Source organism: Galeopterus variegatus, unplaced genomic scaffold (genome assembly GCF_000696425.1).
Source record: "Galeopterus variegatus unplaced genomic scaffold, G_variegatus-3.0.2 Scaffold3, whole genome shotgun sequence".
Classification (NCBI taxonomy): domain Eukaryota; kingdom Metazoa; phylum Chordata; class Mammalia; order Dermoptera; family Cynocephalidae; genus Galeopterus; species Galeopterus variegatus.
The window spans coordinates 22,369-39,867 of NW_007726114.1; the positions used below are offsets into that span (position 1 = coordinate 22,369).

General features: G+C 47.1%; 1 protein-coding gene across 1 annotated transcript in view; it reads left to right on the forward strand.

Moving 5' to 3' along the window:
• Positions 1-1,051: 1,051 nt before the first annotated feature.
• The window catches only part of RGS12 (regulator of G-protein signaling 12), a 97,784-nt gene continuing 81,336 nt past the window's right edge, over positions 1,052-17,499 (forward strand). The window contains exons 1-2 of the mRNA XM_008567757.1: positions 1,052-3,030; positions 17,317-17,433. Of these exons, the coding sequence (XP_008565979.1) occupies positions 1,153-3,030; positions 17,317-17,433 (1,995 nt within the window). The 5' untranslated portion in view covers positions 1,052-1,152. The remainder of the gene's footprint in view (positions 3,031-17,316; positions 17,434-17,499) is intronic.

Consider the following 17,499-nt stretch of genomic DNA (forward strand, 5'->3'; position numbering starts at 1 on the left):
CTAATGGGCTTCCCTGGCTGGCAGCATTTCTCAGGTATTGCTGTAACTAGATGCTGGAGGAATTTTGCATGTCCCTTGCCACTCTGCTGGGAGAAGATTCTGGAAGCTCCTGTCTGGTTTCCTCTGTTCTTTGCTACTGTGCCTTTTCCCTGTGCTGATTTTACTTTGAATCCAGTCACTGTCATAAGTCTTAGCTCTGAATGTGCCTATGTGCTGAGTCCTATGTGTCCTCCTAGGGGATCATCGAACCTGTGGGTGATTTGGGGGGTCCCTGACAGACTTCTTTTCAGTGACAACCAATACTTTTAATTACAAAGTAATACCCCTGGGATAATTAAATCAGTATTACATTTCTTTGCTTTATTTTGGTGGTGTTTTTGTCTCTGACCTCTGCAGTGTTATTGCTTAAGGTTGTTTCAGACTATGTGTTTCCCCACACAGTACTTTGTTCAACATAAATGAGCTGCGAGAGGGTAAGGTGACCCCTCTCCTTAAAGAGAACTTTCTGTAGCAGGGACTGGTGGGGGGTTAGACTAGGTCATCTGCAGGTGCCTTTGGACCTGAAGGCTGTAGCAGGCCCTGCTTTTCACACTCAGACTCTGCACATCCTGTTAAATGCAGATGTGGATGCACTTGGCCTGCGGTGGAGCCTGAGATCCACATTTCTGACAGGCTGCCAATCCGTGGACCATAATTTGAGTAGTAAAGGTCTCTTTTCATCGGAACAGAGTGTTGAAACAGTGTCAGGAAGCCACTGTTGCTAGAGTCCATATTGTCAATTCCAAGGTGGATTAGTCTGATAGGAATCGGTGTTGTAACAAGACAGCAAACCCACAACACGTCTTCTACTTTGAGAAGATGTTTCTTAGCCTGACTTTAAGATTTATCGTATATAGACTCTACTTCTCCTTTACTTTGACATTTATGTGGTAAGTAGAGACTCTTTTTCTGTGATGGTTTTTTGTTATGAATTATCTTTTGGTGTTTAAATCTTACCAGTAAACAGTAGAAATGTGGATCTTTAGTAACGAGCTATTTATTTTTCTTCCTTAGGGCATTATTTTAAGAAAAAACATGTAGCATCAAGTATTCCCTGAAATATGGATCCACTGGAATAAGGAAATATGTGCGTGGTCTTGGAAGCACAGCAGAATGTATAGAGTGGGGGAGCCAGGGCGGCGGCCGCTTCATGGGCCAGCACCCCCTCGCCTGCGGAGCGTGGAGGTGGCCCGCGGGCGAGCCGGCTATGGATTCACTTTGACCGGACAGGCGCCATGTGTGCTGAGCTGCGTCATGCGAGGGAGCCCTGCAGATTTTGTTGGCCTCCGTGCTGGAGACCAGATATTTGCTGTCAATGAAATCAACGTGAAGAAAGCTTCCCATGAAGACGTAGTGAAATTAATCGGGAAATGCTCTGGTGTCCTGCACATGGTGATCGGGGAAGGCATCGGCCACTTAGAGTCCTGCTCCAGTGACGAAGAAGGTGGATTGTATGAAGGAAAAGGCTGGCTGAAGCCCAAACTTGATTCCAAAGCTTTAGGTATAAATAGAGCAGAGAGAGTTGTGGAGGAAATGCAGTCTGGCGGAATTTTTAATATGATTTTTGAAAATCCTAGCCTTTGCACAAGCAGTTCAGAGCCCTTGAAATTGAAACAGAGATCCCTTTCAGAGTCAGCTGCTGCTCAATTTGAGGTTGGACATGAAAGTATAAATGATCCAAATCCCAATGTGGTTTCTAAGAAGGAAATATCAAAAGTTATTCATGATGATTCGGTTTTCAGTATTGGGCTAGAAAATCATGAGGATTTTGGGTTGGATGCAAGTATTTTAAACGTTGCCATGGTTGTGGGCTATTTGGGCTCTATTGAGCTTCCTTCCACAAGCTGCAGCCTGGAGTGTGACAGTTTGCAAGCGATCCGCGGCTGCATGCGGCGCCTGCGGGCGGAACAGAAGATCCATTCGCTGGTGACGATGAAGATCGCGCATGATCGGGTGCAGCTGTGTGCTGACAAAGCTGGCGTTGTGGCCGAGTACCCCGCCGAGAAGCTGGCCTTCAGTGCTATGTGCCCAGATGACAGGCGCTTTTTTGGGCTGGTGACCATGCAGACAAATGACGACGGGAGCGTAGTGCAGGAGGAGGAAGGTGCCTTGCGGACTTCCTGCCACGTGTTTATGGTGGATCCAGACTTATTTAGCCACAAGATCCACCAGGGCATCGCTCGGCGATTTGGGTTTGAGTGCACGGCCGATCCTGACACCAATGGCTGTTTAGAATTCCCTGCATCCTCTCTCCCTGTCCTTCAGTTCATCTCGGTCCTGTACCGAGACATGGGCGAGCTGATTGAGGGGGTGCGGGCCCGTGCCTTTCTGGATGGGGATGCTGATGTCCACCAGAACAACAGCACCAGCAGCAACAGTGATAGTGGCATTGGAAATTTCAACCAGGAGGAGAAGAGCAACCGGGTCCTCGTGGTCGACCTGGGTGGGAGCTCAAGCAGGCACTGCCCCAGCAGCAGCACTGGGTGGGAGGGTGCAGGCGGGAGGGGCCAACAGCCCTGGGGCGCCCCCTGGAACGGGGCCTTCTGCTCTGACCCTGAGGGGAGCTCCCCATTGGAGGCCACTCCCCAGACTGACAGGTTCCGTGACATAAACAAGCACTTAGGACCAGCCTCTCAGGTGGAGGTTGCTCCGGCTGCCTTGCGGAGTTCAGTCCCTCCTTCAAAGAGGGGCACTGCGGGCTGTGGTTTCAACCAGCGATGGCTCCCAGTTCACGTGCTCCAGGAGTGGCAGTGCGGACACGCCAGCGACCAGGAGTCATACACAGATTCCACCGATGGGTGGTCCAGCGTCAACTGTGGCACGCTGCCCCCTCCCATGAGCAAGATTCCTGCCGACCGCTACAGGGTCGAGGGCAGCTTCGCGCAGCCCCCACTGAGCACCCAGAAAAGGGACTGGTCCAGGAAGGCTTTTGGAATGCAAAATGTTTTTGGTCCCCATCGAAATGTTAGAAAGACTAAAGAAGACAAAAAGGTAAGCTGTTAGGAATAGTGCAGTACAAATACACTGACTTTATACCTTAGCCAGTTACTGATGGAATGACATGGTAATTGCAAAATTTGCAGTCCTAGTTTCCTCTGGCTGACCTTGTGGCCTCTGTCTGCTTTGCTTCTGTGCCACAGACTCTGTCTTGCCCGGAAGCCTCACCCCCACCCCCTGCTGGCCCCGGGGCTGGCCCTGGCTCTGGCAGTTGTCTTGGCTGGTGTGGGCAGAATGTCTGGGCAGGACAGGTGGTGATGAGAAGGCAGTTGACTTCTCATGGCCCAGGTCAGGCCTTCTACCCTCTGCCCACTCCTCCCAACTGCAGCAGTAGGGCCTCCTCCTTCAAAGCCCATTTTGTTTCTGACCCCACAGTCTTTGTCTCAGTGTCTGAGACAACACGTCCTTTTTGAGGTGAGAAAATTCTTGAAGTGCAGAGAACTGGGTCACTTCAGGAAAGGGGGCTTGCCCACAGCGTAAATCCTTGTGCCGCTTCCTTCAGGGACAAAGTCCTGCTGGGAGAAAATGCAGCTGAAGTCCAAGCTGGGCCCAGTGGCTCAGGCTCCTTGCCTGCCTGCTGATGGTGGACCCCACTGAGCACACACCCCGGGACCCAGACCCAGAAGCGTCACTTTGGGGCTGTGCCTTCCCATAGGAGCTAAGTTTGGAGAATGAGAGAAAGAATGAGAAAACCAGGGAGCCCTTGACAGGGACTTGGTTTAGCAGAAGGTAACGGGGCTTTGAGGCCAGGCGAGCCTCTGTTCAGAGTAGTGTGTGTTGGTGACTGGCGAGGGGAGCTTGGCCACTTAGCTCCATTTGTTTCATAGAAACTTCTCAGAGGATGTTTATGATTTTAGAATACCTTTTCTGTGTTTGGTCACATTTTCATTCCCGATGGCTGAAAATATCCTGAGAAAACCCTCCAAAGGCTACCGGCTGGTCAGGGCAGGGTCAGGGATGGAGCAGAAGCTGCGGGGCAGGGCTGAGTGCTGGATGGGTGTTTTCACTCAGGACCCCCTACCCAATTCTTAGTGTTGTTTCATCATGAAATACATTAAAGAAAATTTAAAGATGGGGAAAAGGACAGATCTTCCATAATTTTCCTCCCCAAGTGACCACGGGCAACATTTGGTTGTCTCTAAGCATAGATTTTTTTTTTTGCGTGGTTGTAATTGTGTGGGTTTTCAACCTAATTCTTAACCAGGTCGTCTAGTGGGAGGTCTGCAGTGGTGTGGCCACCCGCCCCGTCTTGTCTTCTAAGGCGGTTCTGAACCCGGGGCTGGATTCTTGGGGCAGTACCCCTCCTGCCCTCCTGGTGGTATCGCCTCTGTTCCTGCAGAGCCCCCTGTTGTGTGGTCAGGACACAGCAAGCTGGCCACGGTGTGGGCTGTCCTTGTTGGGTGGGGCACGGAGGTGAAGGGCCCTGAAAAGTGGCTAAAATGTTATTTGAAATTGGGAAATTCATCAGCTCTTTGAATACATATTCAGAAATGTGTTTATCTGTTGCTGTTGCATAAGTGATCTATTTCACTGATAGAAATAAATAGTATGTGTGTGTGTCTTTGTAGATTACAGTGCACTTTGACATACATTCTCACTGAAGTTGAACATGATTTACACACTGCAGAGCATTGTGCTATTTTAGATGATTAACAGTGGTAGTTGTGAACCTCAGGATACCCAGGAGACAGATAATTTTACAAGTGCAGTGACTGATCCTCGAGGGGTTAGTGACTTGAGAAAGGCTTAGCAGGATCGTGACCCAAACCTTGGCCTTCTTTTTAATGGTCTCTCACTTTGATCAAAAATGTATTGAAAATGAGGGTATTGGCTGTTACTGTATACACTGGAACGAAACAGAAGAACGGAATACTTTTGTAGAGTTGATATGTCTCTAGCGTTAGAAAATAATAGTTCCATGTTCGCCATGTTACAAAGTGCTTTATTACCTTGATAGCAATTCTGTGAGATCATCAGGCCTGGTGGCTTTATTTTCATTTTACTGACAAAGAAACTAAGGTTATGCGTCTTAAGTGACTTGCCCACAGTCCATGGGAAGTCAGTGCTGAGACAAAGACAGACCTCCTGCAGGGAGACTCCCGTATGTGACTCATGGTCACTGTTGTCATGTGAGGGGCTACCTGTTTTTCCAGAAGTGAATAGAAACAACTTGTGTTTCATTGAGTTCCTGCTGTAATCTCTCGAAGTTTATCTGCTGCCTTTACTTTGCTGAATGGGTTTCTCTGTGTTATTAGTTCATTCTTATCCCACACTCCCCCCAACTGGAGTGGCACAAGCATGCAGTGGTCATGAGGTAGATGAAGAGGTGGGTCCCGATGTCCCTGCTGGCAGGTTTGCTGGCTGAGCAGGCGGCAGTGACTGTCCCACAGCAATTGGGACCATCACCCGGGCGCTGGCTTGTGTGGGGCCAGAGGCTTGTCAGGAAAAGCAGAGGAGAGGCCAGGGGAACGCGGGAAGTGCCTGGAGACGGGGAGAGGAAGAGGAGACAGTAGGGGCTGCAGAGAGAGGAGTGGTTGAGTCTCATGTCACTAAATTCTTCTCAGTGGCAGCAGTGGCCTAAATGCCTTACTGTGCACAGCTCAGGCCGGTCAGCCAGCATCGGCCAGGAGGCAGAGAGCTTTCTTAATTCTGTATGCAAAAAGGCCAACACTAGAAGAAATACATTGCTGCATTAGTTACGGGTTGGTCTCTAAGTCCTATCGGTTCTGTGTCCCAGCCGTCACTAGATGCATCTCTTCATTACTCTCCTTTGCCAGTGCTTTTGTCCTGCCTCCTCAGTCCCCCGCCCCCTAAGCTCAATGTGCATTTTGACTTCCTGTACCAGCTGCTCCCATGGAAGCCCATTTTTCCCACTCCTCCCTGCTCAGGGGGGCGCCTCTCTGCCTAGGCCTCTTTATTATAACTCCCCAGCGGGAGGGTGCAGAAATGGACCTGCCCCTCCGCTTAGCATTTTGACCTCTACCTGCTGATGTCAGAAGGTCTAACTCCCCGTACACGGACCCAGTAATGTTCTTGAATCGACTCATCCTCCTCAGTGTTCTTGTTCCTTTGAGGAGGAATGAGGAGATGGGAGCTCAGTCCTCTCTGACTTAGCCAAGTGCATGAACTTCTTGAAATGAATTAAATAATGTTCACAAATAGATGCTTTTCCATTTTGTTTACTTTGCCTTTTCTTCTCGCTTAATGTCTGTAACCAGCAGAAGTTGATACTAGTGGAAATAAATTTTAAAGTCTATGACTAACAAAAGGGATTGACGTGAGAGAGAGAAAGTCTATGATCTTGAAATGCTGTCTGTATCATCAAAAATATTTAATTTGAGGTCAGGCTATTTAATTCTGCTTCTTTAAAAACAGATATTCTAAGAATAATATTAATTAAAATATCTGGTTAAGTAGCAAAATCCAAATTTTTAAACTTTCCATATAGTGGATTTTGGAAAACTTTAAAATGAAAATGTTATTTATGATAACTTATAAAGGGTTTATTGTTGTTGTCTGGAAATGAATGAATAAATATCTAAAAATTTCTCAGTTTGATTTCTGTGGAAAATATCAACAGATGAAACCCAGAAAGACAAAAGCTCTGAGGGTGCTCAGTGGTTTTTAAGGGCGTGCAGGTGTCCTGAGGCCGCAGCGTGTGACACCGCTGCCACGGAGGGCCTCTTGCGGGTCACAGACGGATGGATGGACATCCAGGAGGGAGTCGGCTCCAAACCATTTCTTTCTAAAAGTAAGACCCATTAACAGGAGAGTGGGAGAACAGATTATGGGGCGCACTTGAATACCAAAGAATTACATCTGTCCTCAGGGCCGGGCTGGAGGCAGACTCGGTCAGTTCCTACGCTCCTGTGTTCCTGTGGGTGGGTGTGCACACGGGCTCATCACCTGGCTCTCTATTGCTTATGTGCAGCAAAAATACCTAAAGTTGAGTATGATTCTGAGAAATGAGAGAAACAAACCGCGTGGAAGCGTGAACCGAGCGTGCTGTGTCCGCCTCTCCTCCCCCTGATACCTGAGCTCACTGCAGCCACGGCTCCCAGTCTCCTCCGCGGACTTGCCATGACAGGCGACCTCCCACATCCTCTTCCCTCTTCCCTGCTGTCTCCTAGGACACCTCCTCATGCACGCGGCTGTGCATCCGTTCACACAGCTCTGCCTCATTCGTTAGGTGGCACATCGTGTTACTCTGCATATCTGTGCCACCTTTCATTTAATCTGTCGCCACTCGATGGGCGCTTCAGGTTGTTTCCAGACTTCATTATAAACTGCTGCAGTAAAAATCTTAAAGTTAATATCTTTGTGTATATGTGAGTATATCTTTGGGGTAAATTCTAGATGTGGAATGGCTGTTTTTAAAAGCATAAGTGCATTTTTAATTTTGCCAAATTGCCCATCAAAGAGGTTTTCCAATTTATATTTCTATCAGTAGTGTGTGTGTGAGAATGCCCATTTCTTTTTTCTTTTTTTAAGGAGAATTTTTATTATTTTTAAGTACAGGAAACTCAACAGTGTACATTTAAGCCAGTTCAGTGGTGAGTTCTTTGGCCGTTGCCTTTTCCAACTTGGCTGTGCAAGCTGGAGTCTGGACACAGAATGTCACTTCCCCAGCGATGGTGTGTCTTGTCATTTCCTCCATTGCAGGTGGTCCTGACAGCTTCTACCAGCCCAGCCAGCATGCCACTGTCTCCGAGTTAACCTGTGTGAAGGCCCCGGTGGAGAAATATGCCAAAAGAAAGGGGTAACCGGTCCCAAAGAAGCTCAAAACCCAGCAGGGCAGGCATCAAACCTCAGAGCTGAAGAATGACCTCTCTTGACTCCCCATCCAGCATCTTCTGCACACTGGTGTGGGGGTTGGGCCTCCATGTCCTCAGGCGGCCCTGCTGAAATTAGATGTAAATGAGAGGAGCTTATTGGGACCTGGGTTATCCTTATTATGAACTGGCAAAGAACTTGGCTGAGAAGAACCTGAACAGACAGGCCTTGCTGGGTTTCCCCATCTAGTTTGTTAGTGTTAGATCAGACCCTTTTTGTCCAACCACATCTATACACAGTTGTCCATGCTTCACTCATGCCTACGTAATGAAGCTTCCATAAAAACCAAGAGCACAGGGTTTAGGGAGCTTCCGGATAGCTGAACACATGGAGGTTCCTGGAGGGTGGTGCACCTGGGGAGGCCTGGAAGCTCTGCACCGTTCCCCTATGCCTTGCACTCTGCATCCCTTTATCTGTATCCTCTGTAATATCCTTTATAATAAACTCGTAAACATATGTATGTGTTTCCCTGAGTTGTGTGAGCCGCTATAGCAAACCAATCAAACCCAGAAAAGGGTTCGTGGGAGCCCTGATTTATAGCTGGTGGGTCAGAAGTTCCAGAGACTTGACTTACAACTGGCCTCTGAAAGGCGGGGGGCAGTCTAGGGGACTAAGCCCTCACCCTGTTGGATTTGATGCTATCGAGGTCCACAGTGTCGGAATGGAATTGGAGGACACCCAGCTGGTGTCCACTGTGGAACTGCTGGCTTGCTTGCTAGCGTGGAGAAATCCCCACACATTTGGTTACAGAAGTCAGAAGTCAGTCTTCTGTGTTTTTTGTTGTTGAATAAGACAACAGAAAAAAACAGTTGTGTTTTGTTTTACCCATACAGTTAGAAAATCAAATTGGGTTATATAAAATAAGGGTACATTTTAAAGTTAAATTCTTTGTATGACTGAATCCACGAATGTAAAATTTTAGTCTATCACATTTAATCATGTAGAGAGTGAGAGAATGAGTTCCTTTGCCTTTTTTTTTTTTAATTTAAGAGAACACATAAGATTGTTAGATCAAACTCCTAAGAATCACAGATGTTATTGAATATCAAGTTTCCTAACAATTTTCCGGATATATGTAATTGGGAGGCACGAGAGAAGCAGGGAGAAGTCGTCTGCCAGTGCCACTGCCTGGTTCTCTGTTGCTCCCTGAGGATGTGCTTTGGCCCACATTTCACATGGGAGGTCTCTGAGCTACGTATGTGCTCACATCACTCACATGGAAGGGAGCCGATGACCACAAAACATCTCATTTTATACTCTGAGAGCTGTATATTTAAGGTGACACTTTTCAGAGAGCCATATAACCCATAACTCCTAGGGTTCCAAGTTTATTTATAATGAGCAATCACAGAAACACCAGGTGTATCCTGCTGAAAGTATTCCATAGATTCTCCCACTAGCAAATAACCACGATTGTGTTTGCCAGGAGGTCTTTCATTAGCAAGTTCACAAGGAGGTTTGGTTGGGATGCCTTTCTTCTCCATGGAAGCCCCAGGTAGAGGGAGGGGATGGAGTGAAGGCCACTGCTCCTTCCCTCCCTCCTTCTGCTCAGCAGTTCTGCTTTAGACATCTGTCCTAGGGAGGCAGAGTTATGATCCAGGATATTTACTGCAGCATTGTTTGCAATCATAGAACAGCGCCTGATGGTCGGTAGGCACTTAATGAATAAAAAATGCTTATTGACAATGGAGTAAATAGAAACGTGGTATTTCCATACTATCGAATACATGTACTCATTTAAAAGTAATACTAGTTTCAATATTGTGACAGCAAAACTTAAAATAGTGGTCTAAGCAAGGTGGAGGCATAGTTCTCCCTCCCATGACAGCTGGGGCAGGCCATCCAGGGCTAGTATGGAGGTTCTGCCTCATCAGGAACCTTCTGTTTTGCCTTCTGTGTGTTGTCACCAACCCCCATGTGGGGCTTCCGTCCTGAACTTTAAGACAGCTGCCCTTGCTCACTTCCCCACTGCAACCAGCAGGAACCAGAAAAGGGAGGTGTAGTCACATCCATCAGTGGCAGACGTCATTTCTGCCCGCGTCCCTTTGGACAGACTTAGTCACATGGCTGCACCTGGTGCAGGGGAGACTGGGGATGCAGGCTTTAGCTGGGCAGCCAGGTGTCTGGTGGGAGTTTGTGTTACTGTGTAAGATGGGAGAGTGGCACTTGCAGGATCAGTGGGCAATCTGCCGCGTGAGGTGCATCAATGTGTGGCTGATGCAGAAAGTTCCCCAACGCATATTAGGTGAAAAAGCAGGTCACAATGCACTTGTTTAATATGATCCCGTTTTTGTGTAAAAAATTTCAACACCCCTTGAACCTATACATTTAAAAGTGTACGTATGTTTATATGTAAATACAGAGAAAAATACAAAGGAAACAGTCCAAACTGATAGCAGCAGTTGCCTCAGGAGCAGTAAGGGAAAACCGGGAAGGGTCCAGGAAGGTATCTTGGTGTTGTTTCAATTTTTTATGATGAAAATGTGAACATTTTACATACTAAAGAAATTCCTTTGGAGAAAAAACTTAAAATTATTTTTTCTTTTAATTCTTCTAATAAAGACGAAGTAAATGAGACATAGCATTGGAAACCACAAGCTGTATTTATCTGGTGCAGCTGATTCCATGCTCATCAGATATTAAGCCAGGAGTCTTGGGTTCAAGAAACAGACTTCTGTGCGGTTTTTCCAGGACAATGAGAAAAAGTTTCGAAATAGATTGTAAAAAGGTGTCTGGAGAGTTCTGGAAAGACCGCCACTATGGCGTCCTGTGGGACAAGGCAGCGCTGATCCCCGGCCTGTGCACACGTGGTCCCTGGCCGAGCGCTGCGGGCCTGTGGGAGGGCGTGAGCCGGGGGCAGTGCGGGAGCGGCTGGAGGGCTCCGGGGCTCCTGGGCCAAGAGTTGGAGCCCCAGCAATGGCGTGGCCGGCTGCAGGAGGGGGGCTCGATGGCGCCCGCACCAAAGGCCAGGGCTGGGACCCCGCCGGCCAGCCGCCAAAAAATAAAAGAGGCTGGTGACATTCAGTATGGCCTCAAAGATTCGTCCATGGTGCATCTGTGGCTGCAGCTCACTCATTCTCACAACATGCATGTTGTGTGTGTGGACACACCACTACCCATACGCACACGTGTACACACACACGTACACACACACACACACACACACACACGGTGCATCTATAGCTGCAGCTCACTCATTCTAACTCCATGCATGTTCTGTGTGTGGATACACCACTACCCCCCCCCCCCCCCCCCCCCACACACACACACGCGCACGGCCAAACTACCAGGATTGCTACTGTGGATGTTCTTGTAGACGTCTCCTGGTGTGATCGTCAGCGTTGCTGTTTTGCCAGCCTTGTAGCTGAAAATGGTATCTCACTGCGGTTTTAATTTGCATTCCCTTGATTATAGAGATTTGTTGCAGTGCTTGCTTTTCACCCTGTTTCTTTTGGATGATCTTTTTCTCATGGATTTGTAGGAAGCATATACTGGCTATTATCTCTTTGCTGATTATTGGTATGGCATGTGTCCCTTCCCTGTCCGGGGCTGGTGTCTTTTGATTAACCAGAGTTCCTAAGATTTTACAATCAGTTTATAAATTCCCCAAAATGCTGTTGATATTTTTATGGCAGTTTCATTTCCATCTGCCAGTGGATTTGGGAGAATTGACCTCTTTAGAATATTGAGATTTCCTATTCGTGATGATGGTTATCTTTTTCTATGTGTTTAGGTTTTATTTTCTTTCAGTAAAATTTTATAGTTCCCTTCATAAACATCTTTAATTAGATTAATTATTTAGTTAGATTTATTCCTTGTGTAATTTTGTTGCTATTATAAATGGTACCTTTTAAAAATTATAAATGCTAGCCCTTGAGATGTACAGAAGTATAATTATTTGTTGCTTTTTATATGGAGCTGCCCTGTTAAGGCTAAGAAGTTTCCTTTTTATTCCTATTTGTTAATTTCTTATCATGAATAGGTGTTAAATTTTAGCTTTTCTTTTTTGGTCATTTTACATCCATTGAGAAGATCATGTGGGTTTCTTCTTTTTGATGCTAACCTGGCAAGTTACAGTGACAGAGCTCTGTGTGTTGGCTGTGCTTGGGTTCCCCAGGTAAACCTCACTTACCGTGATTATCTTTTTACACATTGATGGGCGTGATTTGCTAATATTTTTGTAGAATTTTAGAGTCTGTGTTTATGTGTGAGACTGTCTTATAATTTTCCCTTCTCTCATTGTCTCTGTCTGGTTTTGGTATCAAGAGTCCTCTAGTCTCATAAAATTATAAAATTAATAATAGAGTTTGTCTCCCTCTTTTTCTTTTCTTCCTTCCTTTCTTCTTCTATTTTATTACATCTTTAATTTAAAAAATTCTTACTATGGATAAAGTCTGTTTTGTCTGTTATTAATATAGTTAAACCAGCTTTCTCTGAGTCAGTCCTTTCTGTCCTTTTATTTAAACTTTTCCATTTCTCCGTGTTTTAGGATTATTACTATAAGTGGTAGATAGTTGGATTTTTTCCTAATCCAATTTGAGATTTTCTTGACAGTTTAAGAATAAGATCAAAATAAATTGGCAAATTTAGTCCATTTATACATTAGGATGACTGGCATATTGACTCTTGGTTCCAACGTATTGGTCTCTACTTCCTGTAAACCTGGTTTTTCCTAGGCTTTCCCTCCCTGCTTTCTTGGCTTCATTTTTAGTTCATGATAGAGTTTGGATGTGTTGTACCCCCAAAACTCATGGAAATCTGATCCCCAATGTGGCAATGTTGGGAGCAGTTTGGGTCGTGGGGCAGATCCCTCATAAATGGATTAGTGCTTGCCCTGGGGTGGGGTAGTGAGTGAGTTCTCCCTCTATTAGTTCTGTGAGTGCTGGTTGTTTAAAATACCCTGTCCCCCCCATACACACACACCTCTCGCTTTCTCTCGCCATTTGATTTGCTCGTCGGCTGCCTGCCGCTTTCTACCATGAGTAGAAGCAGCCTGAGGCCCGCACCAGATGCAGCTGTCCCAGAATAGTAAGCCAAATATACCTCTGTTCTTTACAAATTACCCGGTCTCGGTTATTCTGTTATAGCAACACAAACGGACTAAGAGAGTTCAGTTTTGTTTTCAAGGCTATTTGGTTTGTTTCCTTGCTCCATTTCCCCTCCTTTTTTTTTTTTCCTTTTTGTCTTTTTTCGTGTCCGGCAACGGATCGCAACCCTCAGTGTCACCCCCGTACCGGACCGGGACCGGCAACGGGATCGCAACCCTCGGTGTTGTGCCCGCACCTCGCTCAGCCAGTGAGCGGGAACCGGTCTGTATGTGGGATCCGAACCCTCTGCGGGAGCGCCGCTGCGCTCCCAAGCGGCGCACTGTAGCAGTGCGCCACCGGGCCGGCCCCAAATGTGACCTTATTTTGAAAATAAGCTTATTTCAGATGTAATTAGTAAAGTTAAAATGACTGGAGTAGGGTGGGCTCCTAAGCCAATGTGACTAGTATCCTCATAAGTGATGATGTGAAGAGACACAGTGAAAACGCCACATGAATGGAAGCAGAAATTGGAGTGTTGCATCTGCAGGCCAAGGAATGCCATCCCTCCTTTATTGGTGTGGAAGTCACAAGCTTTGTCTCTTTCTAGTTCTAGTCCCAGCTGCTTGCTTGGCCCTTAGATATTCATTGAATAATTTAATTTACTGTCTCAAATATCCCTTTCTTATGTATTCATCCTTTTCTTTTTCTTCTTTTGAATGGGAGACCCAGTCTTTGTACATTTTTGTCTTTCCTTTCTCCCTATGGTAAGTCACCCTGACCAGGCAACCTTTCTTCTGCTCCTTACACATGACTCCATAAGCTACTGCTACAAGTTTGTCCACTTTTATGTTTGAAATGGGATTTTCTTGACTCTAAAATTGTTTTGATTTTGGGCTGAGAAATCTTCCCGGCATATGGGGTTTTGTTGTAACAGAATTTGACCAGAGGTGCAGCTGCTGCCTCTAGCTCGAGCCTTGATTCTGCACCAGTGAGTCCCTGCTGGCCCTGCGCCTTCTCCTGCAGCCCCCGGGTCCCATTTGCTGTTCCCCTCACTCACTGAGCCAACCCTGTGGCCCCTCAGGACCCCCGTCTGACGTCTGGGTCCCTGTGCTGAGTTTCGGGGTCCCTCGTCTTCTCTGGGTCTCCCTGCCTGAGGGGAAGCTGCTGGCCGCATGGCTGCCTCCACCACAGCCTTGTCTCTTCTTGCCTTTGCGGCCCTTTCGCACCTGGGTAGAGCTTCTCTGCACTGACTTCTCTCTTTAAAACTACGGCATGGTTTTTGTTGTCTGACTAGACCTTTACTAATACGCCAGGAGAATAAATATGTGAGCTGGAAATCTCACTCCTCATAATTCTTTATATTATCGCTCTTTGGAAAAACCTTCATATGATCTGGTCCCTGTTTTAAGCTAAATAGTCTCTTGCTTAGAATTTATTTGTTCGGGAAATATTTGTTGAGTACTTACGATGTACCAAGCCCTGTGGGAGGGAGGGGGTATAGTGGTGACCAGGACAGACACAGTTCTTGCCCTGCTGGTGCTTTTGTTCTAGTGTGTAGACTGTTTGGGCTAGGAATTTTTAGTTCTAGCAGTGTGCACAACACAAGAAAAATATACTTAAGTTGTATTAGATCAAATCAACAGACTGAAAAGTCACCCCACAGAATGGGAGAAAATATTTGCAAACCATATATCTGATAAGAGATTAATATCTAGAATATATGAAGAACTCCTCCAGCTCAACAACAAAAAAGCAAACAACTCAATTAAAAAATGGACAAAGGACTTAAGTAGACATTTCTACAAGGAAAATATACAAATGCACAACAAGCCCATGAAAAGGTGCTCAACATCCCTAGTCATTAGGGAGATGCAAATACCAACTAGAATGACTTACCCCTCGTACCATTAGGATGGCTACTATAAAAAACAAAAACAACAAAAACCAGAAAACCAGAAAGTAACAAGTGTGGGCCAGGACGTGGAGAAAGTGGAACGCTTGTGTACTGTTGGTGCAGCTGCTATGGAAGACAGATGGTGGTTCCCCCCAAAATTAAAAGTAGAATTACGATATGATCCAGGAATTCCACTTCTGGGTATATACCCAAAGAATGGAAAGCAGGGACTTGAGCAGATATCTGTACACCTGTGTTCACAGCAGCATTATTCACAATGCCCAGAAGGTAGAAGTAACCCGTGTCCATCCGTAGATGAGTAGATAAGCAAACAGTGGTATATCCGTACAGTAGGATAGTATTCAGCCCTGAAAAGGAAGGAAGTTCGGACACATGCCACAACACGGATGAACCGTGGCCTGGTCTCCCCAGCAGCTGGCTCTACTGTTGTGCGGTGGTCAGCGCCCCCAGTGAGGCCCCAGGGTCTCCAGGTTCTTCCTGTGAGCAAAATACATGGCTCCGGGCCTTCATTCCCCTCACCAGGAGCCTCCAGGGGCGAGTGTGGAGCCTAGGAGATGCTTGTGGGGAACACGGCGGTGTGGGGCGTTGAGCGATCGGCTATGGTGGTCACCTGCCTGCGTGTTCACAGTCGTCAGGGCCGAACCACTGTGCTCTTGGCCCCGCTGCACGCCCCGGCAATTCTGGGGAGAGGCCGAGGCTCCAGCAGAGGAGAGTGAGGGGCGCAGCTGTGGGGCCAGGAAGAGGGGAGAGGATACGACCAGCAGGTCAGGATGCCCCGGGCACCCTACCCCGGCCTGACAGGAGCAGGGAGAGGGCAGGAGGGACTTGTGATGAGGAGCATGGTTGTCCTTTGCTGTTAGGAATGACCGCAGATGGCATGCTGTCCTGAGCAGGTGAGGGGACGCTCTTGGGCTCAGTGCAGCTGGGTGGGGAGATGCTGGTCGGGGTGGATCTAACAGTGCGAGCACGTGGAACTCCCAGTAATGTCCATTTATTAATGACATAATCAAAGGTTATTAACTGAGAGGAGGGGGCATTGGAGATGTGGCGGCTTGGTGGAGAAGAGGCTGAAGTGATCTGGGGTGAGTGAGGGAAAGGTAGTCACATTGCTGGGGTTGGTGTCAGAATGGTCAAGTGGGAGGAGCCCCCTGGCTGTTTGTCCACCAGACACATGGCTTGGGTGAAGGTGCAGACGAGGTGGAGAGTTTAATTTAAGGGTCAGGCTTTATCAGGCACGTGCATGGGGAGAGGGACGGGTGCTGCAAGTGCATACAAGGGTGGGTTTCATGATGATCTGTGCGTGGCCCTAGGTTGGCTGAGGGGGCTGTGAGGACAGGTGCCATCAGTGGACTGGAGTCCTGGTAAAGAGGGTTGGGGCAGGGACACCAGAGGGAGTAGGCTGGGAAGATGGAGGCGTGGGGGGGGGCACTTGGCAGAGGGCCAGGAATGAGCATGGGAGGATTTTGAAATTGGAGGAGGTTCCTGGAGGGATGTGGATCTGAGGAGACTTGGAGTCGGGGAGGGGCGTCCACACAGCAGGGAGCTGGGAAGGAAGAGGTGGGCTGGAGCTGGAGGGGGTAGTGTGAGAGTAGGCTGGTGGCTGTGAGCGCAAGTGCCTCTGTGGACTCTGGAAGGCTGGTGGTGTCACTCCTTCACAATCCCAGTTGTGGGCAGGGACTGCCCAAGTTTAAAAGCTCCTAGAATTCAACGAAGAATCGCTGCAGGGTCTTCGACAAGATGCACAGGATTCTTAGTCAGGTGGAGACACAGAGGAAGTCAAAGAGCCACGCAACCTTTAGATAAACACATTAGCTTCCTTTATGCTCAAACTGGTCACATAGGATTCCAAGTAGTCAGAAAATCAGAGCTTGCCAGCTGTGATGCTTTTTATTTTTAAGATGAGATGATTTATTTGCCGGAACCAACATTGTATTTGGGGAAGTGTCTGGCATAATGATAGGCACAAAATAGATGTTTGGTGAATTGAATTAATTCTGGTCATTTCCTGGAGGAAGAACACAGGGTGTTTTAATAGCCAGTTATTTTATGCATCAGGGTTGGTTTGGTCTTCAGACACCAGCTGCATGTTTAGGCATTCTTTCATTTCCTAAAATGCTCATAAAATTATGTAACAGCATGACCTTGCTGAACACCAGCCTTTATATTAATAACGATTACTCTTACTGTACACGCATGCTTTCCAAAACATTTGTACATGTTATTTTATTTGATCTTAGTAACAGCCTCTCAAGGTAGGCTGTAGTCATCCTGTGTTGTGATTACGGAGACCGAGGCCGGAGACATTGTCTGGAGTGCACGGTTGGCAGAGCCAGTAAGTGAAGATCCTGGCATGACTCTTTTCTTCAGTTTTGCATTGTTTTGTTGTGTGAAATATGCCTGACAGATGTGCACGGCCCCCTCGGCTCTCTCCCGTGCAGTGCGTTGGGCAAAGCCACGCATCTCTGCCCAAGAGGGTAATGGATACATTTTTTTCTTTGTGTTTAGGGCTCAAAATTTGGGCGGGGAATTGGACTTGTGCACACTTCTCAACGCACCTCTGCCCGGAGATCGTTTGGAAGATCCAAGAGATTCAGTATCACCCGCTCCCTTGATGATCTGGAGGTAATTTAATTTTAGTTTTTCTTCTTTTCTTCTTCAACGTTTTAAAAATGGAAACCACAGATGTGC